The sequence below is a fragment of the Colobus angolensis genome, unplaced genomic scaffold (assembly GCF_000951035.1).
Source record: "Colobus angolensis palliatus isolate OR3802 unplaced genomic scaffold, Cang.pa_1.0 Scaffold134, whole genome shotgun sequence".
Taxonomy (NCBI): Eukaryota; Metazoa; Chordata; class Mammalia; order Primates; family Cercopithecidae; genus Colobus; species Colobus angolensis.
Window position 1 is genome coordinate 1,135,948 of NW_012114422.1, and position 27,486 is coordinate 1,163,433.

Genomic DNA, 27,486 nt, shown 5'->3' on the forward strand with positions numbered 1-27,486 from the left:
AAATGGTGGTTCCATCTTCCCTTTTTGTCAGCCATGAGTGCAGTAAGGAGCAGACAAGATGGCCAAGTGGAAAGTCCATTTGCATAATCAGATTTGGGTGGGGCGGCCAGCCTTTCTCCCACACTATGTAAACGTCACACCTGGTCAAACCAATCTGTGAGCCCTATGTAAATCAGACACCACCTCCTCAAGCCTGCCTATAAAATATGCTGTGGTCCACCACTTTTCCTTTTTCAGATGCTTCTGTCTCACAAGAGAGAGAGAGCTGCTCTCCTCTCTCCTTTCTTCTGCCTATTAAACATTCTGCTCCTTAACCCACCCACCTATGTCCGTGTTCTTAATCCTCTTGGCACAAGATGACAAATCCCTGTTATTTACCCCAGACAGCAATGCCGCTTCAATAAGATAGCCACACATCACTTCCAAAAACAGGTTTAATTGATCAAATCTATTAACTAAAGTGAGCAAAACATCTCTGTTGATTTGTCCTCGAGCTTGTGATTTCCATGAATCTGACTTCAGAAGCAAGTTGCTCCAGAGACTGCATAAGCAGTCACTACTGCTGGTGCTGATTTCCTCAGCAACAAAGATTGGTTGAACACCTACTATACGCCAGGCCCTGTGCTGCTGTGCATTCCAGCCACTGGCCCAACCTCCAAGGGGTGGAGTCTCCCTGGGTTCAATCTTTGGCTCTGGTTTTCTTTATCTCTCCAAGGGAGGTTTTATAAAACCATAGGCCTATAAACACCATTTATAACTCCAAACAATGTGCATCTCCGGGCCCAAGCTCCACATCTCTGCATCCAACTGCCTATTCAATTTGGAAGTCTCACTGGGATTTCAAACTTATGAGCTCCAAATGAAACTCTTGGCTCCCCCACCCCTAATCTTTGCCCAGGCTCCCCCATTTTTGTTGCCTGCTTCACCATCCAACTCATGACAGGCTAAAAAATCAGGGTATTCCCCTTGAACCCTCTCTTTCCCTCACATTCTATCAATTCCATCCTTTCCATCAATAAATCATCTTTGTTTTACCTTCCCAAAGTATATTTACAAGTCATTTCTCACAATCCCTCCCTAATGCCACTCACCTCCAAGGTCCCATCCCCTTGTTCCACTTCAGCAGCTGCCCAACTGGTCTCCATTTTCACTCATACTCCTCAGAGTCTATTCCCTGCACGGCAGCCAGGGCAATCTTTGCACACATTCATCAGCTCACGTCAGTCTCCAGTTGCAAACCTCCAGGGGCTTGGAGCACAGAATAAACTCCTAGGCCGTATGCGATCTAGCCCTGCAATTTCTCTGGCCTCAACTGACAGGCCCCAGCTGGGTACTCCTTGTCTCAGCATTAAAGGCAGTGCCTAGTGCAGAGGAGGCTCCATCAAGAGTCGGCTTACACCACTCTCCCTACAAACGTGTCAGCCTCCTTGCACTAACATCTCTTCTGTGTCCCTTCCCCCTATTCACACAGGTGGCCCTTTCTTGTCGCTTACCTTTTGATCCAAATGTTACTCCTCAGAAAGGTCTTCTTAGGCCCCTCCCCACCTGATCTAAGTTCCCATCACTGCCATAGCCCCCGTCTCATTTTCTTCACAGTGCTTATTCACTCTGTGATGCTATGCTATTTATTGATTTGTAGCCAGGTGTGGTGGCTCATGCCTGTAATCCCAGCTACTTGGGAGGCTGAGGCGGGAGGACTGCTTGAGCCAAGGCATTTGAGGTTTCAGGGAGCCATGATTGTGCCATTGCACTCCAGCCTGGGCATTGGAGCAAGACCCTCATCTCAAATATATCTATGTATCTGTATATAGATATAATTTATTGACTTTTATTTAGTTTTTCTATCCCTGACTTGAAGGTAAGCTCCCCGAGAGAGGGCCATGGCTGTCTGGTTCACCACTGAATTCCCAGCACAAAGAACACTGTCTGCCATGGCTGGTGCTTAAGCGGCATCTCTGCTGGATGGATCAGGAGTAAACCAGTCCGTGAACTCACTCTCAAACATTTCAGAGTTATCCTACTTTCTCTCTGATTTCATGACACTGATTCTCTTAAAAGAGCCCATGGCATTTTTTATAAATGAAAAAAAAAAAAATTAAGTCACCCTTAACTGTTCCTTGGAAATTCTTCAATTGCTCTTGACATCAGTGAATGATCCTAAAGTTTTGTGAGTCCAAGGTAGGGCACAGGGTGGCTGTGACCCTTCAGAGAAGAAATCTGCGTCCTGAATCAGTTCTAAGACTCACTTCAGAAACCACTATGGTGTGGCTTTATATGTAGGAGATGTGATTGCTGAACAGTCATAAATAAATATTTATTAAATTCAATCATAATACAAACACACTAAAAAAGTTCACATTTAAAAGGAACCCATAACAAATCCTTTTTTTTTTTTTTTTTTACCGATGGAGTTTCACTCTTGTTGCCCTGGTTGGAGTGCAATGGCAAGATCTCGGCTCACTGCAACCTCTGCCTGCCAGGTTCAAGCGATTCTCCTGGTTCAGCCTCCCAAGTAGCTGGGATTACAGGTGCCCACCACCACTCCCAGCTAATTTTTTATTTTTATTTTTAGTAGAGACAGGGGTCTCAACATGTTGGTCAGGTTGGTCTCGAACTCCTGACCTCATGTGATCCACCCATCTCAGCCTCGCAAAGTGCTGGGATTACAGGCATGAACCATCACACCTGGACAACAGATCCTTTTATAAAGGGAAAATATTGCAAAACTGGATGATCACCCCTTAATTTGCCCATGCTGTGGATGTGTATTTGCATAGGTTCATTTTCTTAAAGCAGGGTACGCTGATGGAGGGTACTGGAAACGAACTCTGTTTAAAAGCATGCCACAGCTCACCAGATGTGAGAAACTCTGCCTATAAAGAAAAACTAATTAGCCAGAGATAACTGACAAGTCATTTCTTTTGACAGATGTGTCTGTTAAAATGGCTCCCTTTTCTGGGAACCAGAAGCAGCAAAAAATTTTCTTCCACTCATTCCTGCACAGTGTCATGTTGTAGAGGATGGGGTTTAGGGCTGAATTAGCAAATGTGAAGGCCACCACCCAGAAGAAGAGGGACGGCCAGATGACCAGGTCTTGCTTGAAGTTTTGGATCAGGATGAGGAGGATGGTGATGATGATGGGGCTCCACATGATGAAGAAGGAGACCATGAGCAGGAAGAGGGTGCGGAACAGCCGGAAGTCCTGCTGGGACACGCGGATCTGGTGGCTCTCCGAGTAGGCTAGGCTTACTGTGAGCCTCTTCCTTGATGCCTTTGTGATCTGTGGAAAACCAAAACAGGACTGGAGCCACAGGTGACTGAGGGTTGTTGGGGGTTTTGAGTTAGGGGCCCAGGAGGTGGAATCTGCTATCCCCAAGGCACTGAGGCTGTGTGCCTCTGGGACTTTGCATGCCCAAGCTTAGGATGTGCTGGAGAAACGGGACCCCTGGCGGGACTCCTGAGAAATAAAGCAGAAAATCACCTACCTCGTAAACAGAGTTATGAGGGGAAGTGAAAAGCCTGAATTGGGTGGTCTAGAAGAGGGACATTTTCCCTGTTATTTTTTTAAAAGAGGTGACTCTTTAATTATTTGCAAGCACAATGTGCTCAGGATACAAACTCAGACAATGCTATACTGATGGGGAGCAAATGAAGAACATCAGGTCTCCGGCCTTCTGTGCCCTCCATTTCCACCCTGAGAGGTGACTGACATAAGTACTTTCCCATATGGTCTTCTGGAAATGCACCACCACCACACACAATATTCCTGGCTGTGGGATTGCAGGCATCTGCTCTTCCGCTGGTACACAGACGGGCGCACACCACGCACCACACTCTGGGCCTTGCTCTTTTTTCACCTAACAATATATCATGGCGCTCGGGCCACATCTGCACAGAGAAGGCACCTTATTCTTGTTATCTTCTATAAATGGTGGTTGCAATTTATTCAGCCCCTATTGAGGAGTATTTCTTTGGCCTTGTTTGGGGAGGTAGCAGCTGAAGTAGCAGTATGCATACCTTCCCCTCTCTCCCTTTATTAGTCCGTTCTCATGCTGCTATAAGGACATACCCAAGACTGGATAATTTATAAAGGAAAGAGGTTTAATTGACTCACAGTTCTGCGGGGCTGGGGAGGCCTCAGGAAACTTACAATCATGGCAGGAGGGGAAGCAAATGTGTCGTTTTCCACATGGCGGCAGGAAGGAGAAGAATGAGAACCAAGCGAAGGCGGAAGACCCTTGTAAAACCATCAGATTTCATGCGAACTTACCATCACGAGAGCAGCTTGGGGGAAACCATCCCCATGATTCAGTTACCTCCCACCAGGTTCCTCCTGTGACATGTGGGGATTATGGGAACTACAATTCAAGATGAGATTTGGGTGGCGGCACAGTCAAACCATATCACTCCCCTACAGGTTGTTGAGTGGCAGATGGCATAGCAGTGTGGCAGACCAGGCAGAAGGGAGCACTGGACCCCACCCTAGGTTCCTTTCCTTTTCAGGAGCATGAGAAAATGGATCCTAGTCTTGCCTACAGGCCCGGGAGTCAGGGGGTAAGGAAGGATGATGTGATCAGAGGCTGCTCATTTGCTGGAGCAGCTGCTGTCAGGAGCCAACCTGAAAGTGAAGCTGAGTGTGTGGGAAGGGTCTTCCCATACCTGGTGGGAGTGGGTGTGGGAAGGGCCTGCCCAGGGGTTGGAGTGGGTGCTGCTTGGGAATGATCCCCTCAACAGCAGGGCCTGTTGGCACCACCACCAGACACAGGGAAATCAGAGGCAATGACCAACAGAGGGGGCAACCACCTCATATGGGCAATCATGCAAGTTCCTTGTCCTTGTGGGAGACCAGACCACTGGCAGGGCAGCCCATCCTCCTTCTCTGTCCGCCTCCCAGCTCTAGCACCACAGACTCACATCTTATGCCTCGGGCAGGGGAAGCTTTGAACTGACTGTGAGACTGACATTGTAAATAACCAAAAAGTGACTGGAAAGCTCTGTAAATCAGACACAGGTGTCCTTAAAGGTGCCCCTGCCCCAGCAAGACAGAGAAACTGGTCAGAGCACTGCTGGTGATATTTGTGGAAAATGACCATTTTATATTTATGTCCCCTGTTGAGAGGTGGCAACTGGTGGAATGAGCCTCCTCGTGCATATCCTTGCACACCTAGGTGAGCATATCGGTAGAATAAATTCCTACCAAGTGGAGCTGCTGGGACTTCTAATATTTTGTATTAATGAGCAAGGCTGGCAGTGAAGCAGAGGCATGGCAGGCAATGAAGGCAGCCCTGGTCATGTGGGCTTAGAAGGGGATTCTGGACTCTTCTTTCAGGAGATCCTACAGGTGTCCCCCAAGACTCCTGAATCTCAAGACGGGGAGTAATTAGAAGGTAATTAACATCATTCACAGTTCAGGCCAGTTTAACTGCAAGATCAGAATGGCTGAAAATATTCCCGTTAGAATACTTGTAACTAGGCCGGGCATGGTGGCTCATGCCTGGAATCCCAGCACTTTGGGAGGCCGAGGCAGGCAGATCACCTGAGGTCAGGGGTTCAAGACAACCCTGGCAACATGGTGAAACCCTGTCTTTACTACAAATACCAAAAAATGAGCTGGGCATGGTGGTGGGCGCCCGTAATCCCAACTACTCAGGAGGCTGAAGCATGAGAATTGCTTGAACCCAGGAGGTGGAGGTTGCAGTGAGTCGAGATTGCGCCACTGCACTCCAGCATGGGTGACAGAGTGAGGCCCTGTCTCAAAAAAAAAAAATACTTGTAACTAGCTAATTAAAGGATAGTTGTTTGTTTTATGATTCAATGTGGCTGCTTGCTCTGTGTAGGAGTTTAGGTCCACCTGTTGATGGTGGAGACCAGGGCAACAGATGCTGAGTGAACAGCCTCACAGTCATATAGACCTCTAGCCTTACTGAGGGCTTCCATGTGACTGGCACTGTGCCACACATTTACTTCTCAATTGTCACATTTAATCTTCACACCTACTCTTTAGATTTGCGCTATCATTGTTCCCACTTCCCAGATGAGGAAATTGAATTTCAAGAACTTTAAGAAGCGTGTGGAAGGTCACTCCACTGATAATACAGGGTCAGAGCCCCCATCTCTGAAAATCTAGCTCAGTGGGATTAAATATGAGACAAATCACAAAAGGCTCAAAAGGGATGGCCACACTATTCAGCCCTCCCCTCCCCTCGATGGCTCTGCAAGGTGAAGGTTGCTCAGGAGACACAGGGCACCACCTCGGGCTCAAATGCTGGAGGCTGTATTGGCACATCCAAGTCTGGAAATCACTATGTAGAATCAAAATTAGAACTTGTGTTCAGGTGAAACCTGGTTAATCTCAGGAACCTGCGTTGGCTGTTAGATCTAGGAGAATATCAGCTGGGCAGGGTGTCAGGTGGGCGGGCTGCGGAGGAACTGGCACCGCCTCTGAGTAGGGATGTCACTCGAGGCCTAAGCACAGGCTGGGGACCCACAAGGGCTGATTCTGATGGCAGCTTCGTCCCTCTTGCTACCCACAGCATCCTAAGAAGGGCAACGATGTACCCAGGGTCCCTGGTGTAGTGTCACAAATACTTTTTGATGAGCGATGTTGATGAAGGCTCACATTTATGGAGCACCTACTATGTGCCAGGCCCTGACCTATCACTTAGTTTACCTTTTTAAATTCTCCCAACAATTCTGTGACATATGTACTGTGATGATCCCCATTTTACAAATGAGGAAGCTGAGGCTCAAAGAGCTTAAAAAACTTGCCCACCAGTACTCAGCTAAGAAGTTGCAGAGGTAGACTGCCAACTTGGCAGCCTGACGCCAGCCCATTCTCTCTATCATAAACTAGTTCTTTCCCACTCTCTAGTATCTCCGCCTATGGGAATCCTTCTGCCCAGCCTTTAACTCCAAACGCTAATGCCAGGAACTCTGAGAAGGATTCCTGTTTCATCTCCTGCCTGGCATCCTGCAGCATTGTATTTCAGGCACTCATGCGACACTTGCCACGTACACTTATGTGGTAGATGTCCAGGCATCCTTCTTACCTCTGACCCGAATACGGTTTGGATCTGTGTCCCTACCCAAATCTTATGTTGAATTGTAATTCCCGTAATCCCCACGTGTGGAGGGAGGGACCAGATGAGAGGTGTTATGATCATGGGGGCAGTTTCCCCCACGCTGTTCTTGTGATAGTGAATGAGTTCTCATGAGGTCTGATGGTTTTATAAGAGTTTTCCCTGCTCCTGCTCACTCTCTTCTCTCTCCTGCCATCTTGCAAAGAAGGTCCTTGCTTCCCCTTCTGCTATGATTGCAAGTTTCCTGAGGTCTCCCCAGCCAGCCATGTGGAACTGAGTCAACTAAAGCTTTAATTTTCTGTATAAATTACCCAGTCTCAGGCAGTTCTTTAAAGCAGTGTGAGAACAGACGAACACAGACCCCCACCAGACTGCTGGTTCCTTGGGGGATGGGAGCTGAAGCAAGGCATGCATGTGTCTTCTGCAGCCCAGAGCCCTAGCAGGGGCCTGACAATGGCTGTGGGTGACAGACAAACAAAGTGGGCTGACTCATGGGCCAAGTGCAAAAGTGGATGGGTTTTTTTTATTATTATTTATTTATTTATTTTTGAGACAGAGTTTCATTCTTGTTGCCCAGGTTGGAGAGCAATGGCGGGATCTCGGCTCACCACAACCTCCACCTCCCAGTTCAAGCGATTCTCCTGCCTCAGCCTCCCAAGCAGCTGGGATTACAGGCATGCACCACCACACCTGGCTAATTTTGTATTTTTAGTAGAGATGGAGTTTCTCCATGTTGGTCAGGCTGGTCTTGACCTCCCGACCTCAGGTGATTCATCTGCCTCGACCTCCCAAAGCGCTGGAGTTACAGGCGTGAGCCACCACGCCCGGCCTGGATCTTTTTTAGCACTGACAGATGCTACTGTCTCCTTCTCTCCACAGTTCCCACCACTGGTAGGGGGTGAGGAAGAAAATGGGGCTCTGTAACCAAATGTGGCTCCTCTCCTCCTCCTCTCCCCATGCTAGATGTCAAGGATAGTTAACATTGATTCAGGATTGCAAATGTCTCCTGCACTGGGCAGAAAGCTTGATGTGCTTTTGGATTAAACTAAATGCTCAATTAACTTTCAAGGATTAATCCTAATCCTCAGAACAAGCCTCTGGGATAGGTTCTGTGGTTGCCGCAGTTTTGGAACTAAGAGGCCCTGAGAAGACAATTGACTTGCTTGAGGCCGCACGGTCAAGTAGGGGAGTGTACCCCATGCCAGGTGCCAGTGCTCTTCTCCGCTGAGGCACAGCACCTCAACAGAGGTGAACAGCTTCTGGAGAATGTGGTACACCGCCACTGGGTACATGATGAAATGCAAACGCTGGGGGCCCCTTCAGACATTCGGATTGTGTGGAGCTGGGTGGGGCCCAGAAATCTGCAAGTTTCCTAAACTCCCCAGGTGATTTTTGACCACTAAAGTGTTGCAGCTGCTCATCTAGGACAACAGGCTCGGTCTCAAGTTCCCCCCAGTCCTTTGAAGAGAGACCTGTTGGAGACTCACTGCCTCCACACTCACATGAGCTTCTGAAGACCGTGGGGGAGCCGCCACCCCACCTCACACCCTTCTGCCACCCCATGCCAGCAGACCACTGCTGCCAACATGTAGGGATGGGTAGAGGGTGTTCCTACTGATAACGTTGGGCTCCTGAAGGTTGAGTCTCCTCTGGGGGCTGCTTGGTCAATCAACAGCCTCCCATTTAGAATCACTGGACAGAAGATTTCATCTTTCCAGAGATTCCACCTCCCTTTTTGTGACCAGCATGCAGGCCCCCAAAGCTGGGGAATGCAGGTCAGGCGTGGAGAAAGGGCTTTGTGTTCACTGTCTAACACCTCGCATTCTGCGGAAACAGATTTTGTTTCTCAGTTAAGCCCTGAGACAGGCTGAGGGTTTTCCATCTGCAAGCCATAGACTCACTTATTCGACAAATATTTATAAGCTCCTGCTATGTGCTAAGCACTCATAGGTGCTGGACACACAGCAATAAGCAAGGCAGCTCCGCCCACGCTGCTCTTCCATTCTGGTGCGTATGTGGGCAATGAGGGGGGATCAATAAACATCTACTGTTACAAAAGGGTAGAGGCATCTCAGTTGCCATGGCAACAGTTGCTGGGCAGTGACGTCAAGCCAGCCCCAAACAGTGGTTACAACCTGATCTGAAGGCACTTAGGAGTTGCTGGGAGGTTATTCCCTTGGGAAAACTGTTGATTGGAAAAAATCACTGAAGATGTATGGCATGTCTGAGTAACAAGGAAAGAGGAAGCAGGGAGGGCAGAAGGGTGAATAAGGCCACTGCCTCAAGCACATGAAGCAGCCCCTGAAGGGTGGGCAGTAGGGAAAGAGCCAGGGCAAAGCCTGCTTTGAATTCTTGCCCAGGTCAGAACCAGGAAGGAGGGTGGAGACTTTAAAGCAGGGTTTCCAAAATGGCATTCCATGGAGCACCAGCGCAGACAGATGCTCTCTGGAGAAAAGGGGGTTCTGTAGTCACGTTTAGCAATGATACCTATTCTATTACTGTGTGGGAGATCCTCAAAGTATATTGGCATAATAAACATTCTGAGAAGTCCTGCAGCAAAGAATCCCATCTAGCCTATCCCAGCATTTCCCAAACCCTTTCTAACACCTAACATTCCCATGGCACTCTACAGAACATTCTAGAAGACATACTGCTTTAGAACAATAGAAGACCAGGGTGATGTGAAAAAGAGACACTTCTCAAGCCTGGAGATGAGACCTGGGTTACAGGAACTAGTGACAGGTGAGAAGTGGGACTGGAAGGGCTGTAGTTATGTATCCCATGGCTTCAAACAATTTGTGAATTGTCTGTTATTACGCTAATTAACATTGATGTTCAATTGATTTTACAGAGTTATGTAAAACCAAGCTTCACAGAAAAAGCTTGTACAGAAAAGCTGACTCAGTATCTCTGAGTTAAGTATATCTTCACAGAGGAGGAGCTGCAAACTGAGGCCCTGCCCAGACACTCCATCCACCTGGTATAGCTTGCCTGCTTCCAAGTTATCAGCCTGGCAAACTCATGGTACCAAGTGAGGACAAATGTCATAGTCCTCCTGGGAAATGGGCAACAGTGAATCTTGCTAATAAGGTGGAAAGTAATTTTTAAGTGATATTTGGATTAAAATTGTGATTTTTAAAACATTATTATATCTGCTCTTTCATTTTATTGTGTTAATCCACTGAGGCATATTTGGCTCCTGCAGAAACTGAGGATCACATTACTTAAGTGACTTGCCCAAGGTCACACAGTGATACAGCCTAGATTAGAACTCCTGTCTTAGGACTCTTTGTTCAGTGATTTTCCCACTGTCCAAGAGACTACCCTATAGACCCTTTCAATGTGATCCAAGGCTTATGCCTCATTCATTCAACAAATATTTATTGAGCACCTACAGTGAATGAGTCAGGCTCTGATCTAGGCATAGGAATAAAGCAGTGAACAAACCAAAACCTCTGCTCTCATGGAGCTTGCATTGTAGTGGGCAAGATAGATGACTGTCATAAATGGAATATGACAGGTGTAGTAAGTGTTTGAAGAGAAATAAATCAGGATAAGGAATTGGAGATTGATGGGGAGACTTTTTGGTGAAGCGCTTTTTGAGTAAAGACTAAATGAAGTGGGGAAGTGGCCCATGCAGAAATCTGGAGAAGAGAGATCCAGGAGAACAAGTGGCAGGTGCAAAGGCCCTGGGACAGAAGTGCACAGCACAGCCTCAAGGCCAATGTGGACACAAGGGAGGGTGAAATATGAAGGTGAGAAAGGCAGCAGGGCCAGACCACACAGGGCATTCAGGTGAGGATGGTGATAGAATGTAAATTCTATATTTGACCTGTTACTCTGTGACTCAGAGTGCCCTTTCACCGCACTGTGAGTCATGACAGCTCTTGCATCCAGGAACTGTTCTGAGGTCTGTGATGGGGAGAAGTGAAGGTTGGCTGTGGGTTTAGACATAAGGTGGTTCAAGAGTAAATTGCTGTTTAGAGGTGGGTTGCTAAGAGGACACCTGCCCCAACTCCTCAGGTCTCATAGAATTTTTCCAGGTAGACCCTGGCCTTGAGAAAAAGATGGGGGTGGGTGGAAAATCATTCCTCCCTCAGCAGGCAGCTGAGAAGCGTGAGGTACGAGTGAAAAGGGGCAGACCACAGCCCTCTTGGCCCCTAAGGAACTCAGGAGTGAGACCTCCAGGAAGGAGATCAAATGCTGCCGCCCCTTCCAGCCGGCTAGTCCTGCTCTAGCGTCAATTCCTTGTTCCTGATGTGCTCCAAATCTGGGCTGTTGTTTATTCTCTTGCAAATCTTAGCAGCACCTTTTCCCAGCATGCTCTGAGACAAGGGTCGGAAGAGCAGCCCTGCCTAACAAATCACGACCGTCATAATTTATTCATCGCCTGCGACAGGCAGGCATGGCTCTCTCTGTCCCATCAGTAGCATCTCCTACATGCCTTATGACAACTCTACACTGCTGGCATTATGTTTGCCATTTTGCAGATGAGGAAACCGAGGCCCAGAGATGGTAACTAACCTGTCCAAGGCCACACAGCAAGTAAGTGGCAGATTCAAGACTCAAACCCAGATTGTTAAAATAACACTGTCAATGTCAAGTCTCTTTGTCTGTCTTCACGGTCTTTTGTTTTTTTTTTTTTTTTTTTTTGAGACAGAGTCTCACTTTGTTGCCCAGACTGGAGTGCAGTGGCGCAACCTCAGCTCACTGCAACCTCCTCCTCCTGGGTTCAAGCGATTCTCCTGCCTCAGCCTCCACAGTAGCTGGGATTACAAGCGCCCACCACTACGCCAGGCTGATTTTTGCATTATTAGTAGAGACAGGCTTTCACCATGTTGGCAAGGCTGGCCTTGAACTCCTGACCCCAGGTGATCCGCCGACCTCGGCCTCCCAAAGTGCTGGGATTACAGGTGTGAGCCACCACACCTGGCCTGTTCTTCTTTCTTATACCCCTTATTCATCCCTTACGTTTGTGTATCATTTAACAGTTTGCAAAGTCTCAGTATCTTCCACCTTGTGTTCAGTTTCTCTGCTTTCAATATCAGCACCTTTGTCTCCTCCCTCTTCCCCTTTTATGTCAAAGCTCCTTCTGCATAGAGAATGTGTCTTGCTTGGTTTTAGCCCACCTCCTTTCCCCCAAGCACTGTGCACAGGGCAGGCCCTTAACACATGTCTGAGGAATTAATGCATTGGGACTCTAGGGTCAGACTGACTGAATTTAAATCCTGATTGCCACTTACAGGCTATGTTACCTTGGGTAAGTTACTTAACCTCCCTGTGCCTGGGTTTCTTCATCTGTTATTCTTATCGGAATTAAAGAGTTAGTTCCTGGCATAGCATAGGATCAACACTATGTAAATATTTGTTAAATAAGTTCTACATTTATCTTCCTTTTTCTCTCACAAAGTTCTACATTTATCTTCCTTTTTCTCTCATTTTAACTTAACAATAATAGCTAACACTTATATAGCACTATCATATGCCTGGTTCCGTCGCAAGCACTGTCCAAACCTTAACTCCAGGCCTGAATCTGCCTCCTGCACTTGAACAAGCCCCAGGCTGGGTGTCACTTTAGGGGTCATTGGGTGGGCAAGAGTCTCATGAGTGACATGGAGGGGCCATCTCCCACAGGACCCAGGGATTAGCAGACCTGGATGGAGGTTGGCCTGGCTATGGGTTCTGAGTATCTAAGAAGGTTACAGACCCTCAACTGCAAAGAAAAGGCCATAAAAGTGACCAGACGGCGAGCAGGCCCTACAGGGCACCACTTCAATGTGCCTACTTGCCAGATGACCCACACATGAGACACTGTAAAACCAAGATTCAACAACTATAAACCTCCACGAGGGTTCAAGGGCTTTGCAGTAAACCTTCTAAAATGGGCATAAACATGAATGCACCCATGCTGTTTGCCTGGGCAGGCAACTTACTCACAAATGGGCTGCCTTAAGAGATATAAAACAGGCTGACTCGTCCTTTTTATGTCCCTGTACATATTTGTTTTGAAGGTAGAGATCATTTCCTGTTTCAGTGCACATTTGAAATGGACATTCCCTGGGGGTGGGTGGAGTAGCGACTGGAAGATAATAGGAGGGACTTCTGGTAATATTCCGTTTCTTGACCTGGGAGCTGCTTTCATGAATGCACTCAGTTAGAGCCTATACCTATGTGTTTTTATATATGTATATAATACTTCAATAATATGTTTTTAAAAGTATGCATTCTCCAGTATTGCAGTGTTTGCGATGGGGAAAATGGACACAGCCCAAAAGACCACAAAATAAATGAAGTCACATCTGTAGCCACTAAAAATAATGAGCTAGAGATATAGGAATGATGTTGAAAGATGTTAAGATATAATGTTAAGTGAAAAAAAGGAGTTACAGAGCAGGGAGTATTATCTCATATCTGAAAAGAACATTGAACAGTGTCAGATAACCATTGGACCATTTTAACCTGCAATTTCATGTGGTTCATCAAATACACACACAGTATACATGACACATACATAAGCTTATAAGAAAAATAACCTGAAAAAATACATCTTGAGTTGTTAAGAAGGTAGAGCAAGTTTTCAGTTTCTGTGTTATTTACATTTATGTGTCTCTTTCATTTTAATTTAATTTTTTGTAATGACCTCGTATTACTTTAGTGATGAGCAAAAACATAGTCACAAAGATATAACTTAAAAAAAAACACCCTCTCCTTCCTCAGTGCTGTAGACCTGGGCAGTGAATCAAGATTGAGCTGGCGTGAACTCTTAGGTGTTCTCGAACCCCAAATTCTAAGATTCCAGCAGAAATAACCCCAAGTCTGAGTGAAGTTCAATGGTAGCACTTAAAACAAACATACCTGTAAAATTTTGGAGTAACTGATCACAATGACCAGTCCTGGCACCAAGAAGTTCAAAGTAACAAAAGACACATCCCATGAGATCTCTCCAGCAATGGTGGGCCAAATCAGTGTGCAAATCAAAATTTCCTAGTTACAAAAAGGAAAAGAACATCATGTGAATGCTGGCTTCTTATTGGCCTCGGGCTCAGTCTTACTGAGGGTTTCCTGACACTTACTGGTTGCATTTCCCACTTATACAACTAGTATGACACTGAACCCCAGAATCCCTCCCACTGCCCACCACAATTCCACTTACAAAGCACTTGCCCCTGACCCTCAGAATAGCCACGATTGTGTTTCCCGTTCTCCAGGGACAGCAGCTGAGCCTCAGGCTTACAGGGTGGTTAAGAGTTAGAGTCGGATCCCAGGTGTGGTCTTTCTATTTCCCTGGGCTGACATGCAAAGGGCTTTTGAGCCTCCTCTTCCAAGCCTGCCATTTTACAACAAAGAAAACTGACCCCTGAAAGGTTACAGAGATTGGAAAGGACATGCTACATAACAAACACATCGAAACACGAACTAGGTTTCCCTGTAGTCACACTGTGTAAGCCAAAGGCCACAGAGTCTGTGCTAAAGCATTAAGTGTTCATGCTGAGGGTGCTCAAGTCTAAAGTGTGTCAAGCTGCGTCAACCTGGCCGTCTAGAGCCCCAAGGCAAAGATTAGCCTCCACTCACAGACAGTTCAAGATGTAAAACCAATGGAATATGGCAGAAGAGCGTGAAGGTTCGTGATCTTGCTGCTATCACTAGGTTGTATTGATTCAAATGTTTAACACTAACTGCAAGAACTGAAACATATGGAGACCTTACTGAATAGTTACAAATAGCTTCTGCAACAATTTCATCCAATGAATAAATAGGCCGGTGAAAACAGACATATATCTCTGTGTGTGTGTGTGTGTGTGTGTGTGTGTGTGTGTGTGTGTATACTAACTCCCCACATATAAAATTCCTATGCCCAATTGACTACAGAAACAAAACTGTTTAGAAAACAAGTGGCCCTAATACATGCATACAAAACAGATTTTTAAGAGCACATGCTGTGTAAAAAGACCATGTTATTGATTTTGAAGGGCCAAGGCATCTTAACCAATGTCTAGGAGTAGCATTATCATCTGAAATACCGTTCATTCATTCATTCACTTGACCAATATTCATTGAATGCTCCACTAGGCCAAAAGCAGAGAATTTTTAACAGTGAATCAAGACTGGGCTGGTGCGAACACATGGTAGGGGGAAGTTTATTAAAGCTTCACACATTTTGGTAATTGGAAAGAAACCTGCTTTTTTTTTTTTTGAGACAGAGTCTCGCTTTGTTGCCAGTCTGGAGGTCTGGAGTGCAGTGGCGTGATCTTGACTCACTGCAACCTCTGCCTCCCGGGTTCAAGCGATTCTCCTGCCTCGCCTCAGCCTCCCGAGTAGCTGGGACCACAGGCGTGCACCACCATGACCAGCTAATTTTTTTCTGTATTTTTTAGTAGACAAGGGGTTTCACCATGTTAGCCAGAATGGTCTCAATTTCCTGACCTTGTGATCTACCTGCCTTGGCCTCCCAAAGTGCTGTGATTACAGACATGAGCCACCACCCCGGGCCAGAAACCTGTTTCTTTCAAGGATCTTCTGATTACTAGCAGTGAGGCTACCACTGCTCTCTAGAACACCCACACCACCCTCTTTTGTGCTCAGGCTTCTGCCCACTATGGACCCCTTGTTCCAAGACAGCAGTAGCAATACATATGAGCAGATATGCTAAAGCACCAATCGAAAGAAACGGATTCCAGCCCTGAATGTGATTTGGTCTCTAATTCCTGTTCCTGTGATGGAAAAATTTTAAGGGACAGTAGAAAAACAGAGGACGCCCAGAAGCTTTTCTTAAGACCCCCAACTCTTTCCAAAAGCCTTTTCCAGAATGTCTGCCAAAATCTCTCCAGGGTTAGCAAGACTTTTGTGGAGGATATAATGATAGAGCAAGGTGTTCTCTCTACGGTAGGAATGAAAGAAAAAAAGCAGGTCCCTAAACCATGTGCTTCTCTGATCCCAGTGTGTTGAAGAGAACGTATATGTGTGAATGAGTATATAGCCATCCAACATACACACTGTTTTTCACATACACTCACATGCTTGCATGCACAGAAAAAAACATGGATGGATACAATCCAGAAAGTGAAGTGTCTATTTCTAGGCGGGACTCTCAGATTGTTTTTATTCTTGTGGCTTATCTGAATTTCCTAATTTTCCATGATGTGCCTGTATTACTTTTATAAAAGAAAAAAGTTGATTTATAAGTGAAATGATGATCAAACATGAAACACAGACCACCATGATAGTTCTGCAAACTTTACCAGCTATTTTTCTACAGAGACAATGAACCTGTCCCACGAAGCTCCCAAATTCCGTGACTTTAATAAAGACATTCTCTCACCTTTTGATTTGTGGCTGTTGCTCAGGGCAGGAAGTGTGATAAGGAAGTAAGATAAGAACTCTGCCTAACACCCTCACACATGAACTGAGAGGCAGTGCAACTGACTCGGAGGCCTAAATGATGGATTGGTATGTTCTTTAGAAGGTTTTATATGGTATTGTTGACTAAATGCACTGTCTGGTCTCATTAAAAAATAAAATAACAGGTGCCATGCCCACAGAGATCCAAGTTGGTGTCATAAGTTGGTTTCTGTGGGAAAATCCATTTGGTTTAAGTCGTTTTGATTCTAGATATTCTCCCGCAGGCTGTGACATGTAGAGGAGTTAGGCAGTATGTCAAGTCTGTAAGGTAGGGGTGTGAGTCTTATCATATTCTCTGTACTTTTTCTGCACATGTGAAATGTCTCCTGATTTTAAAAAGCGAACTTGGAAAACAAAAGTGGCAGGTTTGCCTTGTTACTGAGTTACAGAAGCGGAATTGGCAGAGTCAACAATAGTCTTCTTTAATTCATTTGCTCAACCACCCGACTCCAGACATGGTGGCTGACCACAGCGACGCCACGGTGAGGAAGAGCAAGGCGCTGGCCCTATCCTCCAGCAGTGAGGGAGGCAGAGAAGCACTAGGACACTTCAGGACAGAACAAGCAGCTGGAAGTGCCCAGAGAGCCTCAGAGGACCAGAGAGGGCAGAGCCACCCAGGAGGGGTTGTTTCTGCTATGCCTGGAAGGACCGCAGCCAGGGGCATAGGGAGGCCGGAGCTCAGGTGTCAGACCAGAATTCTGGAATGAAATGGGAGGCCACTCACAATGAAGGGATAAGTGTGACTTGGATCCCCCAAATGTGTTCTGCCTCATCCCAGTCTCCACTTCTCCCTGGCTATCTCACCCATTTCCACGGCTCCTTTTGCAGATAAAGCTCCAATCTACTCTTCTCAGCTCCGTGTTTCCTGAACCCCAGACTCACCCAGTAGCCATGAGGACACCTCAGCAGGAGGCCTGGACATCTCAGCAGGAGGCCTCACAGGCACATTAAGCTTTGAAGGTCCCATCCCCAAATGGTTCCACCTGATTCCCGCACTTCCCGAATCAGGGCACAGGGCCGCCATTCTCCAAGCTCCCAGAAACCTGAGCACTGGCCTTCTGCCCACCTCCTCCTCCCCACTCAGAAGGAATCTCTAAGTTCCTCCTTCATCACCACTGACTCACCCACCTATCGCATTTTCACTGACCTGCCCCCAGCCCTTACCAAGACCAGGCCATCACCACTAAGTCCAAACCTCCTACCAGGATGACTCTGGCCCTTCTCCCTCTCCTCTGCCGACCCTTCCAGCACTGTCTTTTGCCCCCACTGAACCTCACGCTGTACACATGCGTGGTGGAGAACCCCTTGCAAGTTTCAGCACTCACTGTTCCTTTGGCCTCCATGTGGACTCTCCTCTGCCTATAATGCCCTCCTGGTCTCCATTCCCTTGCCTGGCTTACTTCCTCTCATCTTCACACTCACTGGGGACACTGCCGTCTCCCAATAGCTTCCTGGACTCCCCACACCCAGCAGAGACCCTTCCACAGCTCTCCACAGCTTGTGCAATCATCCCCTTCCCTGTCTGAAGCCCCCGCTGAAGTGTGTTACTAACGGTGGGGACCAAGCCTGCCTTTTTCCAGCCAGCATCCCAGCACCTAGAATTCTGACTAATACACATTAGGTGTTCAGGACAAAATTGCCAAACGAGATTTTCTAAGGAGACTCCCCTTGTGGATGGGGACATCTGTCCACAGGCACCGGAAATGCTGACCCTCCCCACACTGGCTGACTTACTTGCAAACACTGCCTATTTGCAGATCAGTTCCAGCTGTTTGTTCCAGCTGTTTGCCTATCAGTCCCTCTGATGATTCTTCCTGCAGTACCTCTGGAGACCCTTGATAAATCCTTGTTCCTATGCCTCACCTCTGCCATCAACACGGAAGACTTCAAGATCATTTTAAGAACCTAGGAGTCCTAGTTGGATACTTCCTCTTCTATCAGCTACCCAGCAAAAAAGAGAGAAAATATCAATGCAACAGATGCTTCCTTTCTTATATTTTACAAGTATTCTCTAATGGTAATGAAGGCAAGCAAACTGTGTTTGTTTTCTCAGGCAATCCACACTTGGCAGAGACATGTGAAAGTTCACATGACTAGCCTGGTATTAAATTAGGGTAGGGTGGGGCAGTGGGATCAAGTGCCCCAAGGAAGTATAAATCCAAGGGTGATGGCATCCAGAGGGACCCAAAAGAGTGGGGCTACATTCTGGTTCCATCTTTTGCCATTCTGTGACTTTAGAGATTTCCTCTTTTAGAACAAACAAAAGAATATGGGGTGGGGTGACTGTGAGGACCACATTAGGCCAGAATCTAGGACCATCTATGTGCTTCTCCTTGAAGAGAAGGAAGCAGATTTACGTGATTTGTGGCAGGGGCAAGAGGGGAAGGGTGCTCGGTAAATGTTTGCAGAATGAATGGGCAGCACATCCTGGCCAGGATAGACAGTCTTCTCCACCTGCCGATGTGGGTCACCACCCAGCAAGGGCCACAGCACACACAGGCTGGAATCCTGTTGAAGCAGAGTGAGCTGACCTGGCTGAGATGTCAACGTTGCTAGGATGTGTCCACCCTCTTTAAATGGCAGTCTGTTATTTTACAGCAATCAGAAGAATTATACTGTTTGAAGGATGTTTAAAATGTTTATGCTCAAAGATAAGGAAACTAATAATGGCTAGCAATTCTTATGCGCTTAACTGTGTACGCACCAGGTGTTGGCCCATTTACTGAACATGAGTGCCCATGACGATCCAGTAAGGTTGGTTGATACTATAATTATGCCCATTTTGCAGAAGAGGAAAGTGAGGTACTGAGAGGTTACACAGCTAGGATTCTGTCACAAAGCTCCCGAATGGCAGAGATGGGATTTAAACAGAACGTTTGACTCCAAAGCCCACTCCAAATACCAAGTTGTCTCACATTTCTAGGATGTTTATCCCCTCATCTTCTCTTCAGGGGAGTTTTAGAGTCTGATTACCATGAACTACTGGGCACCCATAGCCCACATGGATGAGAGATTGAGTTTCTGTTTCAGGAGGGCTCTCAGGTCGGAGAAGCTCTAAGGGGCAGTTTCCTTGGCCAACGCTCCTTGAGGGGAGAGAGCCAGCATCTGCTTAGGCTTGGTTGATCCTCTCAGTGTGTGGTTTGGGTTAGGAAAATATCCCCCATCCAAAACATCCATATTTAGTCTCAAGTGGGATGGGGCAGGCAGAATCCACAAGCAGAAAGCTGGGAATATGGCGATTGAGAAAACAAGCCTTTGCTAATTTTAAATGTGAGACCCAGTCAGTCTAGACCAGATCCTCCTGTTGCTTTTTTTTTTTTTTAATGACTACACTCCTCCTTTATTTTCTCTCATTCTTTTCAACTTATTTCTTCAACTGCTGAACCTATAAAATGGGATATTTCCTATGTGTTCAGGCAGCAACCCTTAAGAAACTGGGGTTTTTCTGTTTGTTGGGTTCCTGGGCAGGTAGGTGTGAAAGTGTGTGTGTGTGTGTGTGTGTGTGAGAGAGAGAGAGAGAAAGAGAGAGATGGGATGGATGCGGCAGACAGGTAGGAAAGAAGACAAAGAAGATGGAGAGCCAGAAAAGATTGTCTCATTTTTAAAATTTTTTTTAATTTTTTTTTTTTTTTTGAGATTGAGTCTTGCTTTGCTAGCCAGGCTGGAGTGCAGTGGCACCATCTCAGCTCACTGCAACCTCCACCTTCTGGGTTCAGGCAATTCTCATGCCTCAGCCTCCCTTGTACCTGGGACTACAGGTGCATACCACCACACCCAGCTAATTTTTGTATTTTTAGTAGAGACGGGGTTTCACCACATTGGCCAGGCTTGTCTCCAATTCCTGACCTCAAGTGATCTGCCCGTCTCAGCCTCCCAAAGTGCTGGGATTACAGGTGTGAGCCACCGCGCCCAGGGATTTTTTTTTTTTTTTTTTTTTAATTTCAAGCTTTCCCACCTCACCTCTACTAATTTCAGTGAGTAGGGCTCCTGTGGGTAACTAACTCACCTGGCCCCCAGTGCACACCGCAGGTGCATTCTCTCCCAGTGGCTTTGCCCAAATCCCTCTCCAAAGGCTCTTAAAACCAAAGAAGTATTTCAACATTAAAATAAGGGAGGTCTATGTGCTCAGGCATCACAACACAGACCTCCACGGAAGCACCTTGCAGCACAACTGTGACCACTCTGGAAGCACCACAGAGGGCTCTAACCACACCCAGATTCCCTAACAGGGGTACAGTACTAAGTGGCCAAGACACGGAAGGCCCTCGCCTATGCCAAGGCCTTCTCACCCAAACAGTTGCCTGTGTCCCTGTCAGCACACAATTTTAGTCTGGGCTTTGGCTGGGAAGTGACAAGAGTCTTATTTTTTAATGTCATTTGCCAATTAATTAGGATTATACTTGAAATCATTGAAAAAAGGGAGAGGCACAAAATACACATCAGAAAACTTAAGATACCTTCAAGATACATTCTACCTGGTCTTTCATTCCCTGAACATCATTTTCTCCCGTAAGAAAGAAAATGAGGTGAAATACCTCAAGTTCTGTGAGAAATATATAAGTACTGTAACTCGTTGAGGGAATAACTTATAAAAAAAATCAAAGAAACTGATGGCAGAAGCCCAGCCCCCACCTGATCCATGCTTTTAGAGGCATCTGCGTGGCCCACCTTGATTCTCAGGTTTGTGTGGGCTAAGAACAAGCCTACCCACTAAGCCACAGCCCGTGGTCTGCCTATAAATGGCACCCACCTGCTCAGCTAATCCTGGCTTCTCTGGGCCCCACTCGAGTGGACATGGCCACAAGCTTGCATGTTATTTGATCAAGTGCCACAGGCTTAATGGGGCTCCTGCCTGTTAGTCATTCAAGGCCATAAACAAACGAACACCTCACAATGTATTCCACACAAGCATTAGAAACAAGTATTTTAAGTTTATGTTAAAAAAAAAAAAAAACTCGCACAGGATATGGGAGGCAGACTCCATCCATCCTACCCCTTCCCCCATAAAGGGCTGTATGAGAGACTGGTCTGGGAAAACCCCCAGAGAAGCACCACCTCTCTGTTCCAGGCTCTGTAGGGTCACACACCCAGGGGGTGTCCCTGGTGGGCTGTGTGTATCTCCATAACCGAGCCTTCCCCTGATGACATGTAATTTCTCCCTCCCTACTCCCCTCTCTGATCACTTAGAAGGTCCCTCTTTGGGACTGTGATTCCTGTTTGTGTCACGATTACTCAGGGCACCCCATACTCACTCCTACGTGGAGAGGGAGCTTAAGGGTAGGAGATTCCGGGCCAAAAAACCAGTGACCCCGGTAGGGAAGGGAAGGCCAAGAACCAGCCACCGGCAGACGCTCCTGGAGGCTGAGCCCCCAGCGCACAGACCTAGGTCCTTTCCCTCTCTCTCTCCGCGAGGCACGGAGAACCAAACACACTAGGAAGACAGCCAGACAGCCAGACAGCGGCCGCTGTCCTCCACCGTGACTCCGCGTCTAAGTCTACTCTCCCGGGTGGATCTGGGCGCACGAACCCTGCAACCACCGGACAAAGCGGCAAGAGTAAAACACCCGAGCTCGTGATTCAGGACCGCGGGACTCGAGGGGACCCGAGCCAATGTCCTGTACTATGCATAGAACCATATTCAGATCATGGTCACTCCCAGACCGCCCCCCCCAGCCCCCATGACCTAATAATGACAACTATGGACCCGCTACGCAAAACAAAGCTCGTCGGCCCAGCCTTTGTAATCTGCACATTTAAGGAGCCCAGGACACCTTGAAGGTCTAGTGTAATCCTTCCGTTTTGCAGCTGAAAAATACTGAAGACCGCGGAAGGGAATTCCGTCACAAGTCCCCTAAAGACAGTATTGCATCTGAGGTCCCTAGGTCGCACGCGCTTGCCCACGCGCTTTCAAAGCAGGACCATAACCCAGCCCTGGACAGGAGCTCAACTCCTCCTTGAATTACGGGTAAACTTCTGGAAGGAGCCCAACTCCTCCTCGAATTACGGGTAAAATACTCTGGGCAAGTTATTATACACTTCGGTGTGCCTCTGCTTCTCATCTGTGAAATGGGCGTGATAATAACAGTATTGTAACACCTGGCGAGGAATCATGATTCAATACAAAGTGATTGGCCACCCTGCACCCCCAAAGTTCCGTCTCGCTCCTAAACTACTCGTTAATTAACCTCGGAACAGTCATTGCATTTCGCAAGAATTTGGGGGACTCCAGCACATCATTTAGGAGGGCGTGTGCACAGCGTTGTAGTGAGATTTAAGAGATTAAACTTCACAGAGATGGGCACAAGGTTTGGCACAACGATTAAGTACAATAAATGGCTATTGTTGTTGATCATCCTCATCCCAGCTTGCGTCGGGGCCCCGCTTCCCAGCCTGCGCAGGACACCTGCCCGGCACGCACAGAGGGGCGCTCACCTGGTCGGCCCCGGGTAGCCGTTGCGGGACGACTCGGAAGAAGACGCAGAGAGGCAGAGCGGCGACCGCCGAGTAGCCCCAGATGAGTGCCAGCAGCACTGCCCGCGCCCGCCGCCCAGGACCCCGCACGCCGCGCTGCAGGTGCACGATGCACACCATGCGCTCTAGGCTGACCGCGGCCAGCGTGAGCATGGTGACGCTGCCGCTCAGGGTCATCACGTAGAAGAGCAAGTGGCAGGCAACGGGGCCCAGCAGCCATGCCTCGGTCCAGCGCACGGCCAGCACCAGAGGGATCGCACTGATGAAGAGCAGGTCGGCGCAGAAGAGGTTGAGCACCAGGCAGGCTGTCGTGCCGCGGCGTCGTCGGCGCGCCACCAGCACCAGGGCGCACACGTTGCCCAGCAGCGACACTGCAAAGATGAGCGCCAGCACCGTTGTCTCCACTGCGGCCAGCAGTAGCCGGTGGTCGCCCTTGACGTCCGAGAAGAAGGAGAAGCGGGTGCGGTTGGCTTGCTCCAGGCTGCGCAAGGGCGCGTCGCCCGCTGCCCGCGCGCATTCAGTGGACATTCCCCGTGCCTGGCGGCCCGCAGCGGTCTGAGAGAGTGCTCATCTGGGAGAAGACTGAGTGCAAAGGCGGGGAAAGAGGGAGGGAGGTGGTTGCGAAATCTCACCTCTGGCCCCCTCCCTTCTGAGGAGCGCTAGCGCTGGGTGCAGGGAGCTGCGCCCGGGGCGCGCGGGAACAAGGAAGTGCCCGACAACACTGGCTGCAAACACCACAGCTGGGCGGGGAGGTGGAGGCCTAGCCGGAAGCCTCGCGCCCTCTGGCCATTTTAAAGTGTACTCAGAAGCCAGAAAACTCACTTAGCGAATTCCTCGAGCCCCCGCAGGGCCTGCCCAACCTCCTTCATCCTTCAGGGACACTGGATGTGCGAAGCCTTTTGTGAACGGATTTAGCTAAAATTGATTTAAAAGTGTTAGAGCTGGCCTTTGGAGATTATTTTGGCCTGTGTCGTTCAGATTTTACTAAAGAAACTCCATGGGTCTGGAGGTAGATCCTAAAGCAACTTGTAATGAGTCCATATTTTTTGTGGGGGAGAGAGGGAGTGGAGATCTTTTATCACTACTTAATAACAGGTCTTTAGGTGGATTATCTACCCCCTCTACCCCAGATTTTTAATCTATAAAATGGGAATAATAATACCCCATTAGGTTATTGTGAGGCTCACCTAGAGTTTGGCACACTTGGCATACAGTAATTACTCATTAAATGTTATCAAATATTATTGTAACTAAAATGCATATATACTTTGCATTCTGAACAATGACATAAAATGCTTTCTTGTTAAAAAGGGTGAGTCCTTCCAAATTTTTTAATACACTTGCCATCCCAGGAAGACAGATATTTCAAGGCCAGATACACACACAAGCTATTAATGTGCCCCAGGTGCCACAGTGTGAGGAGCACTGGGCAATCCAGTCCTGTTAGAGATAAGGAAACTGAGGCCCAGCCAGAGTGACTTGTCTAAGCTGTCCTCTGGTTAGTAATGAAAGCCAGTCACCTGTCCCCGTCCCACACATTTCCATCACACCACTGCAGTCTGGTTTTCTGTAAATGAGGAAGCTGGAGATGGAAAAGTATGCCTGTGGCCTAAGATCCAGTGGCCACTTCCCCAACCAGCCACCCTCCTACCACCCACACCTTCACCCCCTCTCCCCTCTGCCGTATTACCAGGCCTCTCCCAGTTGCCCATTCTGTCTTCTAATTGTCTTTCTTAAGGTTGGATCTTAAGAAATCTAAGTACTGACTGGGCGCAGTGGCTCATGCCTGTAATCTCAGCACTTTGGGAGGCCGAGGCGGGTGGATCACTCAACGTCAGGAGCTCCAGATCAGCCATGGCCAACATGGTGAAACACTGTCTCTACTAAAAATACAAAAATTAGCTGGGCGTGGTGGTGGGTACCTGTAATCCCAGCTACTTGGGAGGCTGAGGCAGGAGAATTGCTTGAAACCAGGAGGTGGAGGTTGCAGTGAGTCAAGATCACACCACTGCACTCCAGCCTGGGTGACAGAGCGAGACTCTGTCTCAAAAAAGAAAAGAAAAGAAACCTAAGTACTTCAGGCTGGTTGCATCAGTTGCAAGTACTGTCTGGGGAGGGGATCCATTTGTGTGTCTGCTTTTCATGGTACCAAACGGGTCTGAGCTGATAATGTGACTTCTAACCTGAGAAGTAGATGCTCAGCTTGAACACTGACTAGGTTCGAGTTGAAAAACAGAACCGGTTTGCTTCCTGAAACAGTTGAAAAAGGGCAAAAAATTGAAATAAAGGGAATTCAGACAAATGGGGTTTTGGCAATTGTCTGATTAGGGTCAGGGGATGTTAGTGTTTGTGTTGAGGGAAAGGAAACTATATGTATATGTATGTGTGTGTGTGAGAGAGAGAGAAAGCAAGAGGGAAAACACAGAGAAAGACAGAGAGAGACTGATTACATCACAGGCTGGTGTGATATAGACACAGAGAGGTTTCCCCAGAATGTACAACCGGGGTGGGCTCTCTGCACTCAAAGGCCTTCTCCAACATTAACCTCCTGGGTTCTACCAATGGCAAAATGTTGAGTGCAGAGGCTCATAGACTTTCTCCATTCACAGCACCTTCATGGTACCCCTAGGCTAAAAGAAAAACCAAACAGAAACAGTTTCATTTATTAAGTAGCTGGGTTCAAACAACTTAATAAGACTTTATGTCCTAACAACTTAGTAACTATCTTGGAAAATAATAATACATATAAATTGGGGTAAAAATTTTGTTGTTTCATTCTTTTCTTATTTTTATTTTTGAGAGGAAATCTCTGTCACCCATGCTGGAGTGCAGTGGCGCCATCTCAGCTCACTGCAACCTCCGCCTCCTGGGTTCAAGCGATTCTCCTCCCTCAGCTTCCTGAGTAGCTGAGATTACAGGCACCCACCACCACGCCCGGCTAATTTTTGTATTTTCGAGTACAGATGGGGTTTCACCATGTTGGTCAGGCTGGTCTCAAACTCCTGACCTCAAATGATCCACCCACCTCAGTCTCCCAAACTGCTGCAATTACACACACCCGACCTGTTGTTTCATTCTTAAATAACCACAGTAAGGCCAGGTGCAATGGCTCACTCCTGTAATCCCAACACTTTGGGAGGCTGAGGCTGGAGGATCACTTGAGCCCAGGAGTTCAAAACTAGCCTGGGCAACATAACCAGATCCCACCTTTACAAAAAAATTAAAAAAAAAAAAAAAGATAGCTGGGCATGGGGGCTTGTACCTATAGTCCCAGCTTCCTGGAAGGCTAAAGTGGGAGGATGGCTTGAGCCTGAGAGGTCCAGGCTACAGTGAGCTATGGTCATGCCACTGTAATCCAATGTGGGCAACAGAGAAAGACCCTGTCTCGAAAAAACTTTTTTTTAAAAAAACCAACAACAATAGCTTCCTGATGGGCTGAGTGCACTTGTTACACTCTGCATAGATTTTCAAAACAAAATCATATTGAGCACTGCTATCCTCCTTTCCTGCTCCATGTTGATTTTAATGCAGTCCCTGCTTTTTATCACAGCAACTCCTAAACACTAAGCTTTGTAAAGGTACAATGTCGTGAGTTGAATGCTGGAACTGTGAATTACCTAGCCGAGCTAGCAGTTCATGCAGAGCTGGATGGGTGTTGAATAATGCCATTTCCCTGCGGTACCCGAGCACATGTGGGCACTAGCCTTTGGGGACCAGAGCCCTGGTTGGACAACTCTCTGTGTGACCTTGGGCAAGTTACTGTAGCTTCTTAGAGTTTCAGTCTTCCCATATATGAAAGGGGATAGAGATAGTACTGACCTCGCAGGGTTTGGGGAAGATTAAATGAAGTTCCTTTATGTAAAGCATTTAGCATTTTGGTCACTGAGTGGACACGGTGGGTCAGGCTCTGTGGTCAACACTGTATATGGATTATGGACACAACTCTGCTGACAGTCCCAGTTTATGATACTATTATTATTATTGGAGACAAGGTCCCACTCTGTCACCCAAGTTGGGTATAGTGGCATGGGCATAGCTCACTGCAGCCTGGAACTCCTGGGCCCAAGTGATCCTCCTGCCTCAGCCTCATGAGTAGTTGGGACTACTGGTGCACACCACCATGCCCAGATAATTTTTTTTATTTTTTGGGAGGTGAGGTCTCGCTATGTTGCCCAGACAGGTCTTGAACTCTTGGTCTCAAGCAATCCTCCCACCTTGGTCTCCCAGATTGCTGTGATTATAGGCATGAGCCACCATGGTCAGCCCATTTATGAAATGATTAGAACCTTTTTCATTCTCAAATTGCTCTGGTTTGGAGGATAAAGCATATGGCCATCCTTCCTTTGCGTTTGTTAACTCATTCAATTCCCCCACAAGTTGCAAACATTGGGATTTGAATTGAGACAGTCTGATTCCAGAGTCTTCGCTCTGAACCACTAGAGCGGTGCATCTTAAATGGGGAAGATTTTGCTGTAACCCCCACCCTCGGACATTTTGTCATGTCTGGAGCCATTTTTAGTTGTCATAACTGGGAGAT

At 47.4% G+C, this 27,486-nt stretch overlaps 1 protein-coding gene across 2 annotated transcripts; it reads right to left on the reverse strand.

Moving 5' to 3' along the window:
* Positions 1-416: 416 nt before the first annotated feature.
* On the reverse strand, positions 417-23,533 carry FFAR4 (free fatty acid receptor 4). 2 transcript variants are annotated; one of them, XM_011934315.1, is made up of 4 exons: positions 22,911-23,533; positions 13,935-14,063; positions 10,944-10,991; positions 417-3,280 (listed from the first exon to the last, which is right to left on the reverse strand). In XM_011934315.1, the coding sequence occupies exons 1-4, from the start codon at positions 23,475-23,477 to the stop codon at positions 2,891-2,893; spliced, it is 1,134 nt and encodes a 377-aa protein (XP_011789705.1). In that variant the 5' UTR covers positions 23,478-23,533; the 3' UTR covers positions 417-2,890. The 2 variants fall into 2 exon arrangements, with proteins under 2 accessions (XP_011789705.1, XP_011789706.1); XM_011934316.1 differs by lacking the exon at positions 10,944-10,991.
* Between the last annotated feature and the right edge of the window lie 3,953 nt (positions 23,534-27,486).